This window comes from Primulina huaijiensis, chromosome 13, assembly GCF_012295235.1.
Source record: "Primulina huaijiensis isolate GDHJ02 chromosome 13, ASM1229523v2, whole genome shotgun sequence".
Taxonomy (NCBI): domain Eukaryota; kingdom Viridiplantae; phylum Streptophyta; class Magnoliopsida; order Lamiales; family Gesneriaceae; genus Primulina; species Primulina huaijiensis.
The window spans coordinates 5,924,519-5,947,706 of NC_133318.1; the positions used below are offsets into that span (position 1 = coordinate 5,924,519).

The following is a 23,188-nucleotide window of genomic DNA, read 5'->3' on the forward strand; positions in this document are numbered from 1 at the left end:
AAAGAAGTATAGAATTTAGTTCAAAATTTACTGATATTATAACTGATAAAACTCAGTTACAAAGATTTTGAGGAAGTTTAAATTATATTTCTCCTTATATTAAAAATCTTACTCAAGATTCTGCTATATAATATGATAGACTAAAGAAAAATCCTTTACCATGGACAAATAAGCATACTAAGGCTGTTCAGATTATAAAAGGAAAAGTTAAAAATCTTCCTTGTCTCATACTTGCTAATCCTCAATGGGATAAAATTGTAGAAACAGATGCTTCTGATATAGGTTTTGGTAGAATTTTGAAACAAAAAGATCCCCAAACTAAACAAGAATATTTTATTCGTTTTTATTCCGGAAAATGGAATAATGCCCAGAAAAATTATTCTACAGTGGCGAAAGAAATATTAGCCGTTGTTAGATGTATTTTAAAATTTCAAGATGATTTATATAATCAAAAGTTTATTATAAAAACTGATTGCAAATCTGCAAAATTTATGTTTAATAAAGATTTTATACATGATGTGTCTAAACAAATGTTTGCAAGATGGCAGGTTCATTTAGCCCCCTTTGATTTTGAAATTATTTATAAAAAAGGTGAAGATAATCACTTACCTGATTTTTTAACTCGAGAATATTTATCTTAATATCTTTATTTACAGATATGAATTCTCGAGGCAGAGGAAAATCCTCTTATAGAGGACGAGGTGGTAGGAGAAAACCCCCTAATATTATAGCACAGCATGGCAAACAAAGACTAATAGCCCAAAACTTATCCAGTTCATCATCCAATAATACTGAGCAGAATATTGAGTTATACAATGAGTTTCGAGAATTTTTGAAACAAAAGCAGAGAAATAATACAGATTCTCTAGCTTCAGCATCATATGCTAATATCATAAAAGATGATGATAATGATTCAACTCTATATACAGAGACAAAACATCGCGAATTAATTCTTCTTATAGAAAAAAAAGATACTCAATGGGAGAAAACTCTATTGACTATCATGGAAAGATACTTAACCAATACATCATATGTATATGGTTCTTACAAACAAAGAGGATTTTATGAAAATCTTCTAATATCTACAAAAAGTGTTGATATAACTCACTTTTTCAATAATACCCAGCAAAAAGGAAGTCTTAACTTCTCCAAGTTCATTATCAAAAAGATAATATCTATTGAAGAATGGGGTATATCTCCATTGGTTGAAAAAGAATTTTATTCTGAAAGTCATAAAATGGGTTTTAAATTCAAATTTTGGGATTATATTGAGAGTTTTAATAAAACTCTATTTTATGAAAATGAAAAGAGGAAACATACATGGTTTCTAAAGATTTGTGAAAATGTTTCTCATAACCCTGTTCCAAATTAGTTTTTAATTTGGTGGAAAATATTTGTTCCAGCAGCAAAAATTTTGCCAGAGGTTTTTATAAAACCCATGAATACTTGGTTAAATATTTCTCCAAGTATTAAAAAATCATTTTCTGAACATTGGATATATGAAAAAACTGTTTTTCATAGAATTTGGAATCCCATGGATCTGGAAATGGTAACCAGAATTTGGGTACACTGATGAAGGTATCCCTTGCATATCGAGAGTTAATTCCACTAAATTTTGGGACAAATTATTGCGAGATGATCCAGAAACAGGAAAGCCTTATGGCTATGACACTCTTCATCAAATGGAGGAAAAAATTTTGTTATATCAGAAATAATTTCATAATCAACAAGAAAAGGAGAAAACCTCTATGAGTCCATTAAAGATTCTCACTTAGAAATATTCTGTGATTTATTCAAAATAAAAAATAATTGAGGTTTATATTGAAGAAATGAAGAAGGGTCTTTATAAGAATATTGGATGCTCAGACTCAAAGTCAGATAAATCAATGGCGTCTGAATCTAGTGAAAATCAATTTATTCATCTAATGCATATGCAAGATGCACAAGAACCAGAGGATGATATTCCTCAATTTTCTAAAATTAATTATATCTTTGAAAATCTCAAGAATTCCATAAAAGATAATATTAAAGATGATTAGAATATTCATCTTTAATCAAGCCGTATCATCATCAACTAGGCGGCATATCACATCAACAAGTGGGTGGCATATCACAATCACGGTAGACTTTTTGAATTTTGTAACCATGTTACTATTTTTTTAATAAAGCATTGTACTGTTTATATTTTTAGTTAGAATCCGGGGTTTCATGTCCGGCTCTTCCATCTATATATAGGTTTATTATGTGTTCTTAGAGAACACGGTCGAGTTTGCTCCCCTCTATTCCTCTCTTGTAAACAATCATTCTTAATAAAAGTTTCCACTTATTCAATCAAAGCTTCTATACTGATTACAATTATGTAAGTTTACTGTTATTTATTTTCTGTTTTTATTTTCTGTTTTTTAATATTTATATTTCATATATTAGCCTGAATGACATGCTAAATCATTCGTGCTAAATCATACTACCTTAATATGACATAATCTATATTTATTTGTAACTTGGAATGAAATTGAGATAATAAAAGATTTATTTAAAATTTTGAAATTTAATGTAATATAAGAGTCTTTGGTTAGAACATAAGGTAAAAAGATGAGCCAGGAAAAGGTGAACACAAGGTTCGAGAAACCAAGAAATAATAAATTCATGTTGTAGCCCTTCAGGCTGCTTAGCCGAGAAATGGCGCTTAAAGCGTTTATGGGTGATTTTTTTATGAATTTATTTTTCAAAGGTATCTCGGTAAAATTCTCTATTGTTTAATTTCTTTGATATATCTTTCATAAATACTTTTATGTTTTGTAAAAGTTCCAAATAAGAACCTTATATTCATTATTATTCTGGAATTTAAATGTCTCTTTTTCTTAGCTCAGTTTGAGTTGAAGATGGTATATAGGCTGGAAATCAATAATCTCCATATGTGCGAAAGCCACTAAGGAAACATTTGGTAAAAACAACGCCCACGTATAAGATTCACTTTTATTCCAAGCCTCAGGTGGTATCAGAGCCATGTAAATAGTTTGGTTTATGATTTAGCACTTTTATTAAATGAATATATTTGGTATGAAAGAAACTGTTCAAAACAGTTTAAATGTAGAATATGATTTACCTGAAAATTTAGATTTATTGAATAAATGGACTATTCCTAAGATAGAATCCAAAATGATCTATAAGTTAGGAACCTTTGAGAAAATTGGTTTTAAACAGGTAGTAAAAACTAAAGAATCTTCGATACCTCTTGATAATGAAGAAATGATTATTAGATTGTTAAACAATAAAGATATTTCACTTTATATGAAAAATTATAGATTTATTCATATAGGTTTAATTCAAATTATTTTTAGACCTTTAACTTTAGAAGGTTTACCAAAAAGCTTTATAGCAGCTTTAAGATATGGTAGAAATTTAAACTGGAAACAATCCCTTATGTGAATTATTTAATCTAGTCTGTCTCATGGTTCAGTATTTTTTGATGTTTATCCAAATTTATCTTTATCTCTGTCTGATATTAATATATTAGATTCTTTAACATTAAATGCTAAAACTCATGGTTATAATTATACTCCTGGAACAGAAGTTATTTGTATTTGTTATCGTATTTATTATAAACTATTATTTACACTAAACCCTATGTGTAAAAGAATAGATAAAAAATTAAATGAAACTATTCTTATATAAACTAATTTTAATAGATCTAATATTACAACTCGTAGATCTATAAAATGGGAAGAAATAGAATTTCCAGAAAATTGGATTATTGAACAAGTTGTTCCTAGAAATCCTATAATAAATAGAGATTTACAGCAAGTTATTCAAAATAATGAAGGATCTGTTCAAATACAGTTTAATAATGAACAAAGAAGATTATTACCCTCTTCTGTTTGTGCTAGATCAAGATCTATCCATTCATTTATTTCACCTTTAGATTATATGGTGGATATTCCACAAACTTCTAGAGCTTCAACCTCTCAAATCAGAGAAAAAACAGAATCTTCAGCAGAAGATTTAATTATTAATCAAAATAATATTGTTCATCAAAGTAACTTTCAAAAAGTTAAAGAAACTGATACTGTTTCAGAAATGAATTTTACTATTTAATGGATAGTAAACAAAAAATTGATTTTACGAAAAGATCTTTTGCTAGAGCAAAGATCAATGCAGAATTTTATTTACCCAAATGAGAATCTTTCAGAAATTGGTATTTTAAAAGTTTCTCTGAAGAAGAGTTTGATTATATTGTTACAGAATTTTATAAATACTGTGAAAACCAAAATAAATTAATACATTTTGTTCCTTGGTTTTTAAAAACATTTATTATAGATTATATTTCTATTCTTGAAAGAAATTATAAACTTTCTTCTGGACAGATTCAAAAATATGTTTATCCTCCTCAACAATATTTTATTATAGAAAAAAATAATAAAGTTTTAAATTTCACTGCTTTTTCAAAATTGTTTGATAATGATATGTTACAAATCACTGTTAAACATATTAATCAAATTTTAGAAAACAAAATTATACAAATTTATATTTAATTATAATAGGAGAAGAAATAAATTCTCTTAAAGATAGAATAGATAAGATAGTTATAGCTATTCATCAAATTAAATCAGATGTTCATATACAAGAACCAAAGACTAATATTGTTTCTATTGCTAGTTCTTCTGTTAAATCCCCTCCAGAAATAAAAGATTTTAAATTTAAGTTTTCTGTTTCTGATTTAGAAAAATTGTTATAAGAAAAATTTAAAAATCTTAATTTAAATACTCTTAATGAAGAGTTTGATAATAATAATATTTCTGATGAAGAAATTAATAAAATAATATGGGCAAATAAACCTACCAAATCTAAATATTATTATGATAAACCTACTCCCATGGATGTTTGTAGGACCGAGCGCTCGTCGCTTTACCAATAGTTATAGCTAGTAGTAATGGTGCAACTCAAATCTTTTAAACTGCACAGCAACTCAAGCACCATAGTTCGATCGCTCTACCAAGCAGGGACAATTATTGCACCCAACAATCTCCCTCCTAATAATTGCACTCCTTGCAATCAATGGGAATCGAACCCGTGACCTTGGCTCTGATACCAATTGTAGGACCGAGTGCTTACCGCTTTACCAATAGCTATAGCTTTTGGTAAAGCGGCAAGCGCTCGGTCCTACAATGTTCTTGTTGAAGAATAAGAATATATTTTCTCTAATAGTTATAATGGGAAAAGTATTTATGAATGGAATATTGATGGAGTTAGTGATAAACAAATTTATAATACTGCTCACAGAATGCTTATGTATAGTACTGTGTGTAAAACTTCAGGTAATACTGATAAAAATATTGCTAGAATGATTATAGCAGGATTTACTGGTCAACTTAAATGTTGGTGGGATAATTATTTAAATCAATCACAGAAAGATGATATTTTCAATTCAATAAAAATTGAAAATAATATTCAATTAGAAAAATGTAGTATATTCTTTAATTATGACAATGATTGATCATTTCACTGGTATATTCATTGATAATAGTGAACAAATTCGTACTTTATTAAGTAATTTAAAATGTAAAACACTTACTGATTTTAGATGGTATAAATATACCTTTTTATCTCGAATTTATGAGATATCAGACTGTAATAATAGTTTATAGAAAGCTAAGTTTATAAATGGTTTACCTTTTCTATTTGCTGAGAGAATTAGAAAAGTTTTAAGAAAAGATGACATATATATCCCTTATGAAAATTATACTTATGAAAAATTAATAAGCATTTGTATTCAAGAGGGTTTAGCTATCTGTAATGAATTAAAATTAAATAATCAAATTAAAAGACATAATTTACTTGAACAAAAACAATTAGGTGAAGTTTGTGATCAATTTGATATGGACCTACCTAATAAAGGTAAGAAGAAAATAAAAGATAAAGATGAAAAAAAAAGACATTTGTATGAAAGACAAAAAGATAAAAAAAAAAAGAAAAAAGAAACACACTAAGAAAACATTTGGTAAAACAACTTCACGATTCACTTTTATTCCAAACCTTAAATGGTAAATAAAAATTAATAAAATAAATTCAATTCCGCTCTTTTTTTTTTTTAAATAAACACTTTCACAAATTCCGATGTCCTATTTTCCCCGAGAATTATTCTATTCAGCTAGAGATGCCATTCTATCTATAACAACGCCAACTCTTTCGATTCACAAAATATCTCAATACTGCAGAAAAAATTAGGAAAAGAGGGTGAAAATCATTTCGATAGCCCCAACCCACGTTTCAAGATTGCAAATTAAGCTTAAGAATTCAAGATGGCGGTGGCCAATGCTTGGGCGACTGGACACTCCGCCGTTCCTCCGCCCCAGCTCCGACCTTTCTCATCATCTTCACTAGAAACCGTCCCTTTCTCCAAGAATAAGTCAATCAATATTGCTAATATAGTTCTTCTTACTAGAAGCAAGAATTTAAAGCTGGCTTTCCGTTGTCGGAGTAATGTTAGGAATGGTAATCATGGCAATTCTGGCAGTAATAGTAGCATTTCTTGTTCTTCAACATCATCTGCAGATTGGGATTGGAATAGGTGGACGCGCCATTTTTCGGAGATTGAGCAGGCTGAGAGCTATACTTCTGTTCTCAAGGTTCAGTTTTTGCACGCACCGGTTCTTGTAGATGTTTATGAACACAGTTTGTGCGTTGATCGTTGTTGTTGTCTTTTTTTTTTTTTTTTTTTTTTTTTTTTTTTTTTTTTTNATTTGAGAAATGGGTTTTTGGTATTATTATGCATGATGGCTTATACTGTTGAATTTACAATCAGAATTGCTTTAGGTCTTGATTTTCTGGGATAATACATATGTTTTTGGTTGTATCTTATGTATGTGCATTAATCTATTCTAGCAGGATTTTGAAGGTGCTACTGACCCGAGGCAGTCGTACTGGATATCAAAATATATGAAGTTGCATCCCTACTCAAAAGCCATAGCAACATTTAGTATAGGATGAGAAGGGCCTTGAAAAAGTTTTGGCTGAGTGGTTTTAGTCCGTTATATTCTCCAAATTGAACTATGGAATCGAACTTTAAGTTTTTGTTACTGTCTGTTAGAACCAAATATCTTTATTAAATTTGCGTAAATTTTTCACATTTTTTGGTTGCAAGTGGTTAATGTATGTGTTGTTTCGTGATGGTAAATATTTAGTTCTAAGGAAATGATAGGTTGTCCTTTCGTAGGTAGGTTAGCTCATTTTTCGAACATGATTTTTTTCCCGGGTGGTATTTGTGATTGTACCTCAACTGTCATATTTGACTTCTGTGGCCTGGTTTATGTTTGACTTATGTGGCATGGTGTGTTTTGTTTGCCTAAGCATTTGAGACTGAATGGGACCTCTGATTTATGGAGTGATTTATAGGAAGAAGAAATTCTTATTCCATTTTGAGAAATTATGACTTCTTGTAGTTCACAGTTTCAATTGGATGAGGCAATAGAGAGTGAAGACTTCCAGGAAGCTGCTAAGTTGAAAAAAGCAATTGCAGAGACAACTTCAAAGGATAGTATTACTGAAATTATGTCTCAATTGAAGGTAAATTAGTATTCAAATTAAATTATGTGAGTAAATTTTCAAATAATTTGATCAGTTCCTGTTTATTACAGTATGCAATCAAGGAAGAACGTTACCAAGATGCCTCAAGATTATGTCAAAGTACAGGAAGTGGTCTGGTAATAAACTGATAGCTTTTTTATGCTTTTCTATTTTGATTATTGATTATTTGGTTTCCTACTTTTGTTACTCTGCCTTTCCCATCTTTCTCGGTCTATAAATGCCAATGCATTGCGTCAACCTTCTTTCCCAGTTCCTTTTAATGATAGATATTAATTTGGGAACTCCGAGTAGCAGAATATTGTACAACTTACACCTTAAGTTTTGTCTGATTATATATCAAGTACACGAAATAAAACTTGATAATAAGACCTGTATTTTCCTCATAAATGAGACCGGTGAGGGCATTGATATCCTCAGTTCCTAAGTTCTTATCTACTAGTTGTTAGCACACGCCATACATGCAAAAAAATGTGACAAGGGCCGGTAGATACGGAAAAATACAATGCAGATGCTCATCTTTTTTGTTCCTCGTTTCATTAGTTCAATTTCTTACTCAAACGTTAGAAATCTGACATGGCTCATAATTTATTTCATGCATGCAGGTTGGTTGGTGGGTTGGCTATTCTGAGGATCCAGATGATCCTTTTGGGAGATTGATTCGTATCACTCCTGGAATGGGCAGATTTGTAGGCAGAAGTTATAGTCCAAGGTGATACTAAGAAATTAAAGAGAGTTTCTTGTTTTGATCTTCTTAATTATGCAAGCATGAAGTCTCCGGTAATGAGAAATTATTGCAGGCAGTTGGTCGCTTCATCTCTTGGAACTCCGCTGTTCGAAATATTTGTGGTTAAAGACGCAAATGGGACGCACAAGATGCAGGTGATCTGAATAGTCTTATCAATTTCTACTGCTAGATATGACTAAATGTCGAATTATTCCGTTGGAAGTTTTTCTTATTTTTTTAAAAAAATAGTAATTTTAAGCATTTGTGCACAGTGTAACACAGACAAAAATCCTGGACAACCAATTTCTTCGACCATAAACTAATTGGTTGGCCACAGAAAACTTATTTGATTCTGTACTTCTCTCATTTTGAGTTCCGAGTCAGAGAATATTTCTCCTTTACATGAGAAATATCAGTTTACTTGGGATGAATTCAGAATTTATGAGCATAGGGTTGAATCAAGCTTCTTTCGCCTATGTTTATCCATGAATTGTTTTATACATACAAGAAATTTGATCGTATTGCTGAAAATGAGGCCAAGTCCACGCATGTTTCAAAACTCCTGTAGTAAGTGCTGTGGCTTATGTTCTGCCCTTTACACCTGAAATTGCGCGCCATCCATCTTTCTGATAATTATATAGATTTATCATCTCCTCAGAAAACTTCTTATGCATTGCATCTTTACAGGTTGTATTTCTAAAACGAACTAAAGGAAATTCGGAAAATTCAAGTACATCGTCTGATAAATCCACTAAGCCATCAGCAAGTGAGATTGAGGATATAACACCAGTAGTTGATGATAAAGTAGAAGAAAGTGAAGCAGAAAAAAGAAAAGTAAAAAGTATTGATACGGAAGGAGCTGAAGAAGGAATAAAAAGTGTCATGAATTTTCTTAAAGAAAAAATTCCAGAACTGAAGTTTAAAGTAATGAAAGTTAATGCCACCGAAGATATAACTGAGGATACTGTGAGGCAACTGATAGGAGAAGATAATGAAAATACGATTAGTGAGGATTTGGAGGAAGCGGGTGATATAGATGACAATCAGCAAGATCGAGTTACTGCTCAAGCAGATAATGACACATTGGAAGATGAAAGGAATTTAGACATGAAACTTTACATTGGAGGAGTACTGCACAACAAAGAAGACAGTCATTCAAAAGATGAGTTTGTTCGTGTCCCAGCTAATATAAAAGATGCTGAGAGGGATTCCTTTGTGTTGCATATTCTAAAGAGAGATCAAGATAATGATGCAGAAGAAAATGCAGCATCAAATGTGAAGGTAGTCGCTGCTATCACTGCCCAAAGTGTTTTTGAGCTTATGCCTCCTGATGTGGCAAAGGTGTTTATGGGCTCTGATAAAGTTTCTTCTAAGGTATGAATGAAACATAAGTTGAGTGTACTTTATTGAAGAAAGAAAAAGTCATAGGAAAAACCAATTAATAATCCGGTGCTTCCAAAGGTTCTGTTTTGAATGAATATTGCATCTGTGAAAAAGTGCACGTTTAATCCAATAAATTTTACTTCTGCATTTACCTCCTGTTAGGTTGGGGAAACTTGGGGATATCGTGATCTTGTCTTCTTTTTCATGGAACATGTACTCCAATTTAGCATTTCCTATGTGGTTATTGATTTTGAAATTTTGCACTAGAAATGTTTTGCCACCTTGAATAATGGGTCTTGTTTTGAATGACTCTATATGTGTATCCATTGTTTTCAATCATCTAATGCTTAATGTGGATTTATTTCATAACTCCAAATTATCTTGTGATCGCTATAGATTTCGAAAGATGTTCGAGAAATGGTTAAGCTTGCTGTCAGTCATGCTCAGAAGCAGAATAGATTATCTGAGTACACAAATTTTAGTCGTATTACCACCCCCAAGGTGATTTTGATCCATTTGATGGTGAGTTTACCTTCTTGCCCTTTTCCCATGCACGTTTATTTTGATACAAATGAACCCTTTTTCACTCGAGATGTATTATCGTTACTTCAGGTCTATATGTTGGTGCATTTGGCCCTTATGGCACTGAGGTGGTTCAATTAAGGCGGAAATATGGCAGCTGGACTGTGAATACTGATGAAAAATATTCTGACATGGAGTTCTTCGAGTATGTCGAGGCAGTTAAGCTGACCGGCGATTTGAATGTTGCAGCAGGGCAGGTTAGAGTTTGGTCCATTTCTCATTTAGCGTTTAATTTGTTGAATATATATACTAACCTTGTGCCCGACATCTGTCTAGGTGACTTTTCGCGCTAAACTTGGGAGAGGTAAGCGGCTTGCTAATCGGGGAATGTACCCAGATGAACTTGGAGTGGTATATACTCGTGACCCTCCTCTCCACTGAGTACACTTGAATTCTTTATCTTACTTGCAATAGAGTAGTGATATAATGACGGTAATGAAGAAGGGAAAGAAGGTTCAAAATGATTATGAAACTAAAACAACAAATGAAAATGAGTATTGTTTGAGTTGGGAGAAAGTATAGAACTTGCTTTCTTTTCAAAAGCTGCAAAGCTGGAAAATTTTCCACCTTACTGTGCCAAACTGTCTGGAGCTGCTATGTTAAATGGAGCTGAATATTGTGCAGTAAATCGAGCACACAAGCAAAATATGAGAATTGCAGAGACGAGGATGTTAAGGTGGATCATGGATGTGCTGACACGAGGATGGATAAGACCAGAAATAAGAACGTTAGAGAGAAAGTCAGTGTTGCGCTTATTGAGAGACGCGATTAAGATAAGATCTATGTAGCACGGACGTCTTAAAAAAAAAATTTGAAGTATAGGACATGGATACGGATACCGCGGGTCGGATACGGCAAAATCAATGTTGTTGACTTTTTTAGGGTTGACCAGTCAGATACGCTTTGGGTACGGCAAGGACATGTCATGGATACGGCTTGGATACGTTTTTCGGATACGTTTTGGGCAAAATTGCAAATATTTAAAAGTTTTAGTGGTTAATTGAAAAAAGTTCAAATTTCTGGGGACTAATTGTAAAATAATTTAAAAGGAATTGGGCTTGGGCTTTGGCTTTGGCTTGGGCTTTGGCTTTTTCTTTTTAAATCCCTAAATAAATTCTAATCGTCTTCTTTCTGCAGATCGGCTCTCAATTTTCATCGTCTCTTCACACGCTCGTCATCTCGCCTCCCTTTCTGTTGCCGCCGCCGCTGCTGAATGATTTTATATATATTTTAATGATTGCCGTATCATAGCAGTATCATGTCTTATATTTTCAAATTTTGATTGTCGTATCCGGATCGTATTCGATACGATATCCGTACCCGAATCCATGCAACATAGGATAAGATGGATATGTACATAGGCGACTGATAAATTACTCGATTAGGTTTATGTGAGATCATGACAAATACATGCATTGACCGAGGAAAAGAAAGGAAAAAAACTTGTTTAGGGACAACAAAAAACTATAAAATTATTTAAATATAAACGAGGATATAGCACAATAGTGAGGATGATCCCACTTAGAGGGATAAAGACTTCCTGTTATTGTACTGTGCCAAACCTCAGCAAGATTCGCCTTTAACAAAAGATTAAAGTTCTTCTGTTAGATACTTCAAAACACGTGTTTACTTTCTTTCAGGTTGCAAGTTTCAGAGGCCAAGGAAGGATTGCAGAATTCGGATTCCAGAATCTGAAGTGGGTTGAGGGGGAACTGTTACAACTAAACGGCAAGGTAATGAAATCTCATGCACAAATGCCTATCAAATTTTAGCTCTAGTGTTGCACTGTTTATTGATCACTCTCGTTGATTGCACAGGGCTTGGGACCATACTTGAAAGGTGCGGACCTTGGTTTTCTTTATGTTGTTCCCGAACAAAGTTTTCTCGTGCTGTTCCATCGTTTGAAACTACCAGAGTAAGTCGAACCAGCAAAAATCATGTACTTGTTGCGGCTAGATTTTGGAGCTGACACTTTCGAGCAACCTTTTTCTTTTTCTTTTTTGTTTTAATGTTGTTATATCTTGTCCAATGACTGGAGAAATTTTGACACTTGGTGGTTGTGCATGAAATGATAATAGAAGAAGCGTATGTTTGATCTGGTGTGGAAGGCGATGAAGCCTTCCGGTACTGTAGTTTGGTAAAATATCATCCTGTGAATGTAATTTGTTAGGTGTAATTTCTTTCCTGGAGAACCATGATTATCATGTATAATAAAAATAGAATTAGATATATAGGAATATTCTTACCTATTTCATCAACCGATACATAGTTTAATTATAAAAAATTGTGTGAATGGTTGGGTAGACAGCATGAAGCTAAGTAAAGAAAGGAACACTAGTGTAAAAGGACACTTTTGATCTTGGCAACTTTTTTGTGCACGTAAAAAGTGGAAAAGCCAGCCTAAAAATCTCCATTTCTTTATATCCTTGTTGCCCTTGAGATGCTCACTCTTCAAAAGATCCTCTTGTGTTTTCTATCCTTCGAAATTCGAGTGAACGAGGATCTGAACGATGAAACATAGGAGGAAATGTCCTGCAAGCTGATTAAAGATAACTATTTCGATTTCTTAGCAGTAAATTCTTGAAGTTTAGTTCAATGGAATTTCTTAAAATTAGCACCGGGAATTCTAGGCTGTGATTTACCAGAAGGTTAGGTCGTCATCCTTCCGAAATTCTGGCTGTGTCCTCTCCCTAATATTGAGTTAAAGGGAAGGCAACTAGAGACTTGAAAAAAGGGTATTGATGGAAAAGAGTGTGAATCTGTCATTGAATGACAGCCAAAAATAAAGATTACAAAAATGTAATTTGGTAACCTTAGCCACACATGTACACTTAGTTTTCAAAGACTTGTCCGCTTTTTATATTGGTGACGTTTTGTACATAAATTTGGGAAATTAATTCACGAGGAAGCAATTGAAAAGTGAGAGGTGGAAAGGTGGAATTATCAGTGGGCTATCATTAAATGAAATATACTTTGAGTGAGTGTGAAAGTGACTTGAAAAGCAGATTTGAACATGAAGACTGCTCTGTTTTTTTTTATGTGCATCACGAAAGACACATGGGAAGAAATCAAATAAAGCATAAATATTATTTCATGGTGTTCATCAGTTAGTTAGGTTTTCGATTTTTTATTTGGGTTTTTTTAATTTTCGGTTTTATAAATATATATTCCGATATCCGAACCATTTTTCTTCGGTTCGATTTTCTACCGAAATAGTTCGATTATTTCTGTCGATTATTTCGTTTTTGATACAATTATTTAAATAATAATATAAATATATTATAAAATATAATATGTTATCTTTTTACATGATTTCTTAGTAAAACATTTAAATATAAAGTCTAAATGAATTACATAAACAACAATCTAACTAAATATTATTCAAAATAATTCATCATTCTCTGATATCATCTCAAAAAATATATCATAAAAATAAAATTATTAATTTAATGAAATTTCGATTTTTTCAATCAGTTCGGTTTTGACATATATAATTCGAAATCAAACCAAATAATTTCGGTTTAACATTTATATCCGAATTATAAAATTCGATTTTCGGTTCGATTCAGTGTTTGGTTTTTCGGTTTGGATTTTCGATTTTATCCGAAATTTGAATACTTCTAACTTCAATAGTGTTCTCTTTATTTACATTTCATATTATGCCCACATATATTGATACGAAGTATTTCATTTAAATAATTTTTTTTTAGAATTGTAAATTGGTTCATTGGTCAATTAAAAAAGTAATACCAGGGAGACTGATCCCAATATTTATTGACTTGCTGGTACTAGATAAGGATTATTTATAATAAGAATTATAGGTTATTGAATTAGATGAATAATAATATTTAATATTATTATTATCTCCATGCTGCTCCCCTTATGTTAAGGTCAATAATAGATTTGGCAATGGTGAAACTAGGTATATTAATAAATTCCCATTTCTATTTTTGGAATTACAAAAATTTCTCTCAATTTTAATTTTCAAATTATGATCATATAAGTATATTAATATCACAATACTTAAAAATTTTTTCTAATATGCAATTTATTTCGTTCTCAAATATGAAATTACATCCCTTTTTTAAATATATCATCTTGCTTAAGATAATTTGTTTTGAATTACGATATTAGATTCTAATATTACATTTTATTTTCCCTCTCAAACTATAATATTGGCATTTTATTTTAATTTAATTATTATAGTCATTTATATTTTTTCACATAAAAAAATATTTTTTTCTTTGAAGTAACATAAAAAAAAATTGGTTAAACATAAAATAAAGTTTAAATAACAAGAATTTTTATTTTTATATTGGAGTATAATTGCAATTATATTAGATTTAAATATTAATTATCAACTACATTAAGCAAACTTCACAAAGTTTAAAGTAACACACAAAGAAAAGCCCACAGACGCTTTAACTTTAATTTTCTTTCTCAAAGTTTCCATTTCAATTTCCTTTTTTCTTCGCTTTTTTTTGTTGTTTTCCTTCCCTTTTTGAATTCAAATTCCATCACAAAGATCAAAGCGCAATCTTCGTCGGGCAGCGATTCAATCCGATGGAAAACGCAGACCGTAGCAGTACTCATAGTAAAAGAAGCCACCGGAGAGGCAGCAACGGCCACTTATCAATGTCCGACACTGATTCCACGGCGAGCCAGGTTGACTCGTGGCACTCCCCGCTCCGTTCGGAATCTCCCCTACGCTCCGACGACCCTTGTTTCCAACAGGAAAACGATAATTCAACCAACAAGAGTCTTAAATCAGTTGTTTCAGTTGATAAGTACTATTCTCCGGTGCCTTCTCCGGGGGCTTCGAATTTTCCGGTCAGTTCTCCAGGAGCCGGGAGGATGGGGTGGAGGCCATGGCCGCATTCGGAGAAGCCCACCTCTGAGAATCATGGTTTCACGGGGAGTTATCCCGTTTCAGGAGTGAAAGGTGGCAGGAGGGAAAAACCCATGTCGGAGAACCATGAATTTCCGGCGAAAGGGGGGTCTCCGGTAGTGTTGGGATTGAATAGGTTGGTGATGGAGGAGCCGCCACCTGGGGTGAAGAAGATAGGGGCAGTCCACGGTGGCGGTGGTCACTTAGAGGAAGGATATGTCAGTAGCGGCGGTGGGGAGAATGAAGTTGGGGGGGAGAGGCGTTCAAGGGCGGCTGCATCGATTTTGAGGAGGTCTGAGAGGAGTGCAGCAGCGAGAAAGGTTGAGTTGGTGTTTAGAGTGTTGGAAGTAATCTTATGTTTGGTTTCATTTTCGATTATGGCTGCTGATAAGACTAAGGGGTGGAGTGGTGATTCTTTTGATCGATATAAGGAGTATAGGTATAATCTTATGGCTTTTTCCTTAAGTTCTTGCATGTTTATTCTCAGTTTCATGTGTAAAGTTGGTTTCTTGGTGAATGAATAACTTTGATAGGGGTTGCAGGGACAACTTAGTAATAAATGATGAGAAAAGTTTTTGGAAAATTACATTGTTTCTTCACTCGAGGGCAACTTCGTCTAGCACGATCCCAATTTTTACTCTGAAGAACTAAGCTTTTTTTATGAATGCTTTGCTTTATCTGGAACCATTAAAGTGGTGTTGTCAGAACTCAGTTCATCGTTGTTTACAATGTGTCTGAAGGTTGTCTGTGGTCTAGCATAAGATGGTTTGTGATTCAGCATTTCAACCGTAAAATATGGCTCAATGTCGTTTTAGGTTAGGTATTGATGATCTTAGAAAACCCATAGACAAGGCCATATTGACAGAAACCAGGTTGCACTTTCTTCCAAGTTCAAGCTAGAATAAGTTCACTGGCAAAACATGGAACTATCCTGAATTTCGGTCATTTGTTTGGTGAAATGTGTAAAGTCGTGGTGATATGCTATCACTTCTAAAAGGAGAGATATTAATTCATTTCTCCCTTGTCCACTTGGCTCATACCTAGAGGCTAGAATCACCACAGTGAATTCCCCATACAAATGGGGGTGCCTCAGGTTTATTGTCTAGGGGATGCAGCTTAAATCATATGCTGCTGTCAATCAGTGATGTACTCGATTTCTATATTGAAGAAACTTTGCCATTGAGTTCTTGCTCTCTCGGAACAAATGCTTCTTGCCTGTTAGAGAATANAAGAATGCCCAAGCAATCAACCGTTGCTATACGCCTATAAAATCTCTGCTTAACACATGAATTCTCAAAATTATTTCATCACTAATATTTCCTCATTTTTCTTGCAATCATCATGATCATTAAACGCTTTAGTCCCAAATTAGTTTGTATCTGTCACACGAGAATCTTTAGTCTTCATTATGCTCTGTTTGTGATCGAAGTATCTGATGAATATTGAACATTTACCTTGTTTTGATATGCAGGTATTGTCTAGTTGTGAACATTATCGGGTTTGTATATTCTGGTTTCCAAGCATTTGATGTAGCATACAGTTTAGGCACGGAAAATCACGTCTTCTCTCACCATATACGTTACCATTTTAATTTTTCAATGGATCAGGCAAGTCATAGCCTCAACTTGCCATTGGTTTGAGTTGTCGTAACACATTCTGCGTATTTGAAGCATATTGTCACACTTAGTTGCTAAGTAACACCTTTTTCTTGCGTTTGCAGATTCTGGCTTATCTTTTGATCTCAGCATCTTCATCAGCCGCAACGAGGGCGGACGACTGGATTTCTAACTGGGGGAAAGACCAGTTTACATTGATGGCCAGTGCATCAATCTCTGTGTCATTCCTTGCCTTTGCTGCCTTCGGCTTGAGCTCTCTTATATCAGGTTACAATCTTTGTAACCGGGATACCACTTGATTACAACGTCGGTCTCCAGCCTAATAAATTTCTCATTTTTATCTATTATGTTATATAGTTGAGAATAATTGCCTGAATATATAAAATGATTTTATATCATATGTCAGGACCTGTACAGATAGTATAGTTGCAGGGTAGTTTGAGCTATATTTCTAGAGATAATGTTTTGATAAATAAATTAGTCAGTTGAATTTATATAGTGCAGTGTCTTGAAGCCAATTTTGTCTCTGCTCTCAAATGTAACATTATGCTATGAATTTGGAGGTCAGTCTCAAATACAACTAGCTATCAACCAACCCAAGTTTCGGGTTTAATGTACATTCAACCAAAGATTGACCACTTCCTCTGGTCGACTCCCAACTATCCGTTTGGAGGAGATGCTAAATGCATCGAACTCCGAAACCTTAGCATCATGGTACATACAGACCGCAGCTTCGAAACCTTAGCATCACGGTACATACACGTTTACGTTTGAAAGGTATGTTGAAACACAGTGAGTGCCTCGAAAATGTAATGAACATACAGTTCAATGGTAGAAGGTTTAGAGTCAAAAGTACGGCTTGATTTGTGCATCGGACGAGCTAAGGATATAGAATGAGTGGGATAACAAAACGCAGATGTCAATAAATAATATAATTTGATTAATTATATTATGTTTGATATGATTTTAAATAATTATCTTTTATTTTCTAAAACCCGTTTTATTTTTCGAAGCGAAGAAGAGTTTACTTTTGTTTTGCTGGCACAATGCCAAGGAAAGTTGCTTTTCACCTTCGCCGAAGCAGACTGTCATCTGTCCGTTACATGTATCCAATCGATTTTCTTTACCCCGGTGCAGCCCAGCCCATGCATGGACTCCACTCCACATGACATCACCCTACGGGGTGGGATAGAATTTCTCCTTCAACAAATCATTCAAGAACCACAGTCAACTACGCTAATCGTTTTCGCGTGCAAACATGGTCTTTTAGCTACAAAAAGCCTCCAAACAAAGGATCCGGAATGCCCATGCTTCTTACTTGTGATTCCATAGTATGGTTCCCAAGCACATGCAATAGAACACAAATTTACATAACATGCGTAAATTGATGACTGAGGAGGGGGTATATAGCTTCAAGTAAACCATCATAGAGAACATAAATTTAACTCGGTAATACAACTTAAGACGTATTTCTCTTTTGATCCGGTCCTAGGAGTTTTGTGCTTGGGATTGACCAAAAACTGATCTGCAGTTCCAAAAAATTTGCAGGAGAAATAAAGTTAGGATGTATTGTATTTGAAAAATAGAGCAGATAAGACAATTTCATCTTTCGTTGGAACCACACATCCTCCGTTTTATACACAAGTATTCCTGTTTCTACCATACGTTTTGATTGTCGATTCTATGTTAGTTACAAAATCCACGCAAAGATAACTTTTTTTAACTGTTTTATGGTTAAATTATATTGTTCCAATCAATATAGTAATAGAAAGGAACAAAAGATGGCTAATGCTATGCCATCATAAAAACAGCCAGATGCACCAGAACGAAAATATCCCAACTTTTGAGGCCTAATGGAATCAGGTTATTTATTATTGTTGCACTTCGGAAACCAACAGCTCAATTACATCCACTTCATAAAATTTATAATCAGACATAATCATTGGTTCATATAATTTGTTTTGAATGATGGAGGAAAAATCGTGTCTTAGTCTGCAAATAAGTATGCTTTGTTATGTGCAGGCATCTAAGTGTTTGTGCGCACGCTATCCAATAGAGTAGAGTACATGACAGCATAATAACCACAGCAGCAAATTGTAGTGATTAGTAGCTCGATAAGAAAATTTATAAATGTAGTGTTTGCAAATGCTAAAAAAAATTATTTATGGATTTTTCTTTTACAAAAGATGTTCAATTTTACAAAAGAAAAGTCCATATCACTTTTTTTTTAACATTTGCAAACACTACCTAATAAGAATATAACATCAGCAAAAGTCGCAAGCAATACAAGGGAGCTCACCCGCAGGTTGAGCATTTCTTCTGGTGTTCGCAGAATATAGACAGACAAACAGAACATATGAAGCCCATATCGATTGTGTTTTTGTGGCAGAAACACCTGTCCGTTAGTGGCATAGATAAGATCAGAGCGAGAAATAACAGAATAATAAAAAATCAGTCATCTTGGCTGTTTATCACAGCAAACCACAACTAAGTAAATGCTTGCTTGCTCTCCTTCTGTGGGACATCGACAGAGATATGAAGATACATGTCAACAGTGCACCCAGAGTCGATCCACGCACAATAATACAAATCACATGATGGACTAATAATCAAATTAAGTGAGTCATTCCAGTTAAATACACATTACATGGTAGAGCCAAATTGGAAATGAGTTTGCACACAAGCTTGGCCAGGGAGGATTGCGATGAGAAACAGAGAATTCATAACCTTGCCAAGAAAGCAATGAAATGAAGTTCAACGATTATAATTAATTACAACCGTAAATCTTTTGCTTATATCAGATAATAAGAAAAAACATGAGGGAACTCAGAGCTATGGCCGAGCGGGAAATTATTGTCATTCTTAGACAATATTTAGACAGAAGATGCGGGAAATATGCTTGTTAGGATGAAAAGTAGTAAGATGACAGGAAAGATATTGTAGGAGGACATGAGCGGCACTGTGATCACGCTGAAACAAAATTGAAATAAAGATGCAGCAATTAACTAATTTCGATAAGGATTCTTTCACTGCATTAAGTACACAAATCAAGTTGTGGCCCACAAAAAATTACTTGTGTGGTTCATTGAAGGTGCCAACCTGGAGAACATTAATAACCAAATACATGCAATTTCTATAAGGCAAATACAGATGAAATGTGGAGAAAAAAATCCCGAGTATAAAAATAGATAGAGAAGAGGCTAATATCATTTAGATTCTAAGAACACGAATAACACATTCAATACACTGACAAGAATAATTTTGGCCGAATTCAATAAAATTAGTGCACTAATTATCAATGAACTTACGACGCACGGAAGTCCACTCCCACAGGCTTAGGAAGTTGTAAAATGGCACGGGAATGCAGATCGGTGGCAAAAACTGTCTGCATATCAGGATAAACCAATATTATTACCAGACTGCAAACACATGAACCCTGAAAAATTCATACTCATTTCGAGTAGAAATTTAGGTTGAACTTAATGCACAAAATAATGGTAATGAATGTTTGTCTCCACAAATCTATACTTCTGGCACTAAACCGATATCATTACTCTCCAACTGTGTATTAGCTAGTTTTGTCCATATTTGTATACAAAAGTACCTACCGCTAGATACTGAAACAGTCCATCCAGTAGCTGTGGTTTCAGATATACCCCACCAGTTATATAAGAGGCCTGTTGCAAGACATGCATCCTTGATAGTCAAAAGACCAATGAAAAACACCTTGTTAAAGATGAAAAAATAACCCATGGAACAAAATCAGGACACAGTACACGTGTGCTACCTGTTGCAGAAAAGCTGAGTGTCGACCTCCAATCACACATGAATCAATAGGAAGCTGAAAGAGGAACAAAAAAAACATACAGATAGGTGCTTATGACCTATAAGATTATCATGAATGATATTTCCCCATGGAAATGTTAATCACATCAAGAAAATCAAAGTTTAAAAAGTTTTGGCATCCTCAAGATCAGACATCAACGCAGTAATGCACACTGGTAACTTTGGAAAAAATGAGCTATATTATTGGAGCACCAGAGGAAATTGACTTTTTAATCAAACAATTAGTATCCTACCAACACTCTGAAAAACTAAAGAACAAAATAGAAAGCCACTTTGGTGAATGATTGAACATTCTTCATGGGGTAGAACTTAACATAATAACTGAAATAACTCGATGTAATACAATTAACTACTGAAGCCTTGCACGAACAACAAGAATGCAAAAGATAACACTGGTTTGTTGTCTTAAATGAAGATCACTCTGGATTTGGAGGTAAAGATTGTCATGCTGACATAAAAAAATGAAGCAAATTACAAATTCAAGAGTAACTCTAAATGAAATTCATAGCTCTACTTCTTCATACTTAGCCAGCCAAAAATCAAATAACTAGATAAATTAACACAATGTATCATCAAAATTGGTCATCAAAAGCAGATGATCATGAATTGAACTATTACCATTAAGCGCTGAGCAGAGAAAATTGAATTCATGATTGCAACATATCTGCACAATGAAACCAATTCAGCACATGCACTGGTTTAAATAAATGAATAAGCTTGGGAAATCTAAAATACACACTGTCCAGGCCCATCTGGAGATCCATGTAAGCATAATATCTGTCATTATCAGACATTGATCAATCAGTGAAACCCATTAATGATATTGGAAAAACATCAAAGAACATAAATATGGAAAGAAGTTAACTGATTGTGTAAGTTATTCATGATACCAAAAGGCTTACATAGAAATTAAGAGAAGAATAAAACAGATTAAATAATTTATTACACTTATTTTTTCAATATTTCAGATTTTATTGAGATGTACAGCCATTTAGTAGCATGTCTGTATCTGCTTGAAACACGGGGGACAGGAGGGAAGGGATGTCCTCTCTTCGCACGGTAACGAAAAATGGAAATCATTTAGAAAGTAGCTACTAATATTCAATAACTTCAAAACAGGGAACTGCATCAAGCTCAAACTCACCCGAGGCTGTGGATGAAAAGGACCTGACCGAAACACCCTCTGAATGTCTGAAATGTCAACATAAGTCACACAAAACATATATTTTGCAACAACACGACATTCGCAAGCTTACAAAAAAATCAAGTACAAATATTAAAAAAGAATCCATAATTGAAGAAAATGTTTTTACGGTGAGGATACAGCAAAGGGCCATGGAAAGGGATCCAGAGAGAAGTGAGACACTGGGACCATTGACCGAGTTTTCACGACAAAGTGACTCATCCTTGTCCAGAAAGTCCTCCAACTTCTGCAGTAAACTCTCCGCCCTTTGATTCTGACCATGCAAAGCTGCGGAATCAAATATGTACTCACAAGAATTGTATCCAGTTGCTATCACTACCACTTGGTTGAACTGATTTAACAGGAATATTGAATTCAAGAATGCTAATACCTGCAATGAAAAGCTCTAATCTTCAAAATCCAATTTTTAGGTAAAACATAAACGTTTTAGTCTTCTTTCAAGAAGGGATGAATGGGGAAAACAATTACATGTGTTAAGAACTCGGAGAAGAGGTAATTAGATTTCACAGAGTTCCAAAAGAAGGGGTTTGCGTCCATGAGTACCATCAGTAAGCTGACATCATCTGCAAATCAGAAATTTCATTGATAGCGCAAGATGAGCGGCACACACAAATTGTAAATGAATGTAAACACCAGAGAAAATCTTTTTCAAAATATCGTTTAATTTTTAGAATAAAATTGCATGTTTTAGCCCTCTCATACACTAAATTACTCCACAACGAATGTCATGCATACAAACCGATTTAAACCGCGAGTTAACATTTTTCGAATACTTCCAACTGATTTTTCACCACAGGAAGACGAAACGAGATTCGTAATCTACGGACCTGAGTAAAGCTTGGATGGAACTGTAGCCATATTCCTTTGCTGTCCGCAAATACTAAGATTTGGAGGAGGCAGAGCTTGAGGAGAAGAGAATCATCACGGCGGTTCGCCGCCGTAACTGAGGCCGACAATCGATGACCGGACACATGTTATGAAGACTGAATGATGACTCGTATAATGGGCCACTATTGCCTATTGGGTCAGCTGGATTTGGATTTGGACTTCTTAATGTCTGTTCTTGAAAAAAAAAAATTTAGGCCCAAATTATTTTTAATACCCAGATATCTTTTTTTAAAATCGACACACAAAATTTTGATATCAGGTAGACTATAATGTATAAGTCACCGACCTTAATTATAATTTTTTTTAAAGCCCTAATTATAATTTTTGATCATGGTTTGTTCGGTTCGGTTCGGTTCGGTTCGGTTGATATAATATAATAATAGGAATAGATTTATAATGGTTCACTATTTATTGTTGTACTTTATTTTCTATTCTACAAAATCAAATAATTTATCATTAAATATATAATCACT

The 23,188-nt window shown here is 33.7% G+C and overlaps 2 protein-coding genes and 1 pseudogene across 3 annotated transcripts; 2 read left to right on the forward strand and 1 right to left on the reverse strand.

The window, feature by feature from the left end:
• Positions 1 to 6,118: 6,118 nt before the first annotated feature.
• On the forward strand, positions 6,119 to 12,477 carry LOC140956359 (protein EXECUTER 2, chloroplastic-like; annotated as a pseudogene).
• Positions 12,478 to 14,661: 2,184 nt separating this feature from the next.
• LOC140990885 (uncharacterized) lies at positions 14,662 to 17,271 on the forward strand. The gene is made up of 3 exons (XM_073460722.1): positions 14,662 to 15,600; positions 16,633 to 16,768; positions 16,882 to 17,271. The coding sequence occupies exons 1-3, from the start codon at positions 14,837 to 14,839 to the stop codon at positions 17,074 to 17,076; spliced, it is 1,095 nt and encodes a 364-aa protein (XP_073316823.1). The 5' UTR covers positions 14,662 to 14,836; the 3' UTR covers positions 17,077 to 17,271.
• Positions 17,272 to 18,067: 796 nt separating this feature from the next.
• On the reverse strand, positions 18,068 to 22,865 carry LOC140956335 (general transcription and DNA repair factor IIH subunit TFB4). 2 transcript variants are annotated; one of them, XR_012171444.1, is made up of 11 exons: positions 22,655 to 22,865; positions 22,296 to 22,390; positions 21,948 to 22,197; positions 21,768 to 21,814; positions 21,363 to 21,400; positions 21,242 to 21,287; positions 20,565 to 20,618; positions 20,386 to 20,473; positions 20,086 to 20,162; positions 19,077 to 19,172; positions 18,068 to 18,302 (listed from the first exon to the last, which is right to left on the reverse strand). XR_012171444.1 is itself a non-coding variant. In XM_073413047.1 (11 exons), exons 1-11 carry the CDS (start codon positions 22,683 to 22,685, stop codon positions 18,266 to 18,268), a joined length of 840 nt encoding a protein of 279 aa, XP_073269148.1. In that variant the 5' UTR covers positions 22,686 to 22,865; the 3' UTR covers positions 18,068 to 18,265. The 2 variants fall into 2 exon arrangements, 1 of the variants encoding a protein (XP_073269148.1); XM_073413047.1 differs by having other exon boundaries at positions 20,386 to 20,454.
• Positions 22,866 to 23,188: the final 323 nt, after the last annotated feature.

What these genes read in the sequence shown, in the direction of transcription:
- LOC140990885 (XM_073460722.1), top strand. Translation starts at nt 14,837, where the DNA reads ATGGAAAACGCAGACCGTAGCAGTACTCATAGTAAAAGAAGCCACCGG. An exon ending in GATCGATATAAGGAGTATAG is followed by an intron (nt 15,601 to 16,632) that starts GTATAATCTTAT and finishes TTTGATATGCAG; the next exon opens with GTATTGTCTAGTTGTGAACA. An exon ending in TTAATTTTTCAATGGATCAG is followed by an intron (nt 16,769 to 16,881) that starts GCAAGTCATAGC and finishes TTGCGTTTGCAG; the next exon opens with ATTCTGGCTTATCTTTTGAT.
- LOC140956335 (XM_073413047.1), bottom strand. Translation starts at nt 22,685, where the DNA reads ATGGCTACAGTTCCATCCAAGCTTTACTCAG. An exon ending in TCTCCGAGTTCTTAACACAT is followed by an intron (nt 22,198 to 22,295) that starts GTAATTGTTTTC and finishes TTTTCATTGCAG; the next exon opens with GTATTAGCATTCTTGAATTC. An exon ending in GGAGTGGACTTCCGTGCGTC is followed by an intron (nt 19,173 to 20,085) that starts GTAAGTTCATTG and finishes ACTAACGGACAG; the next exon opens with GTGTTTCTGCCACAAAAACA.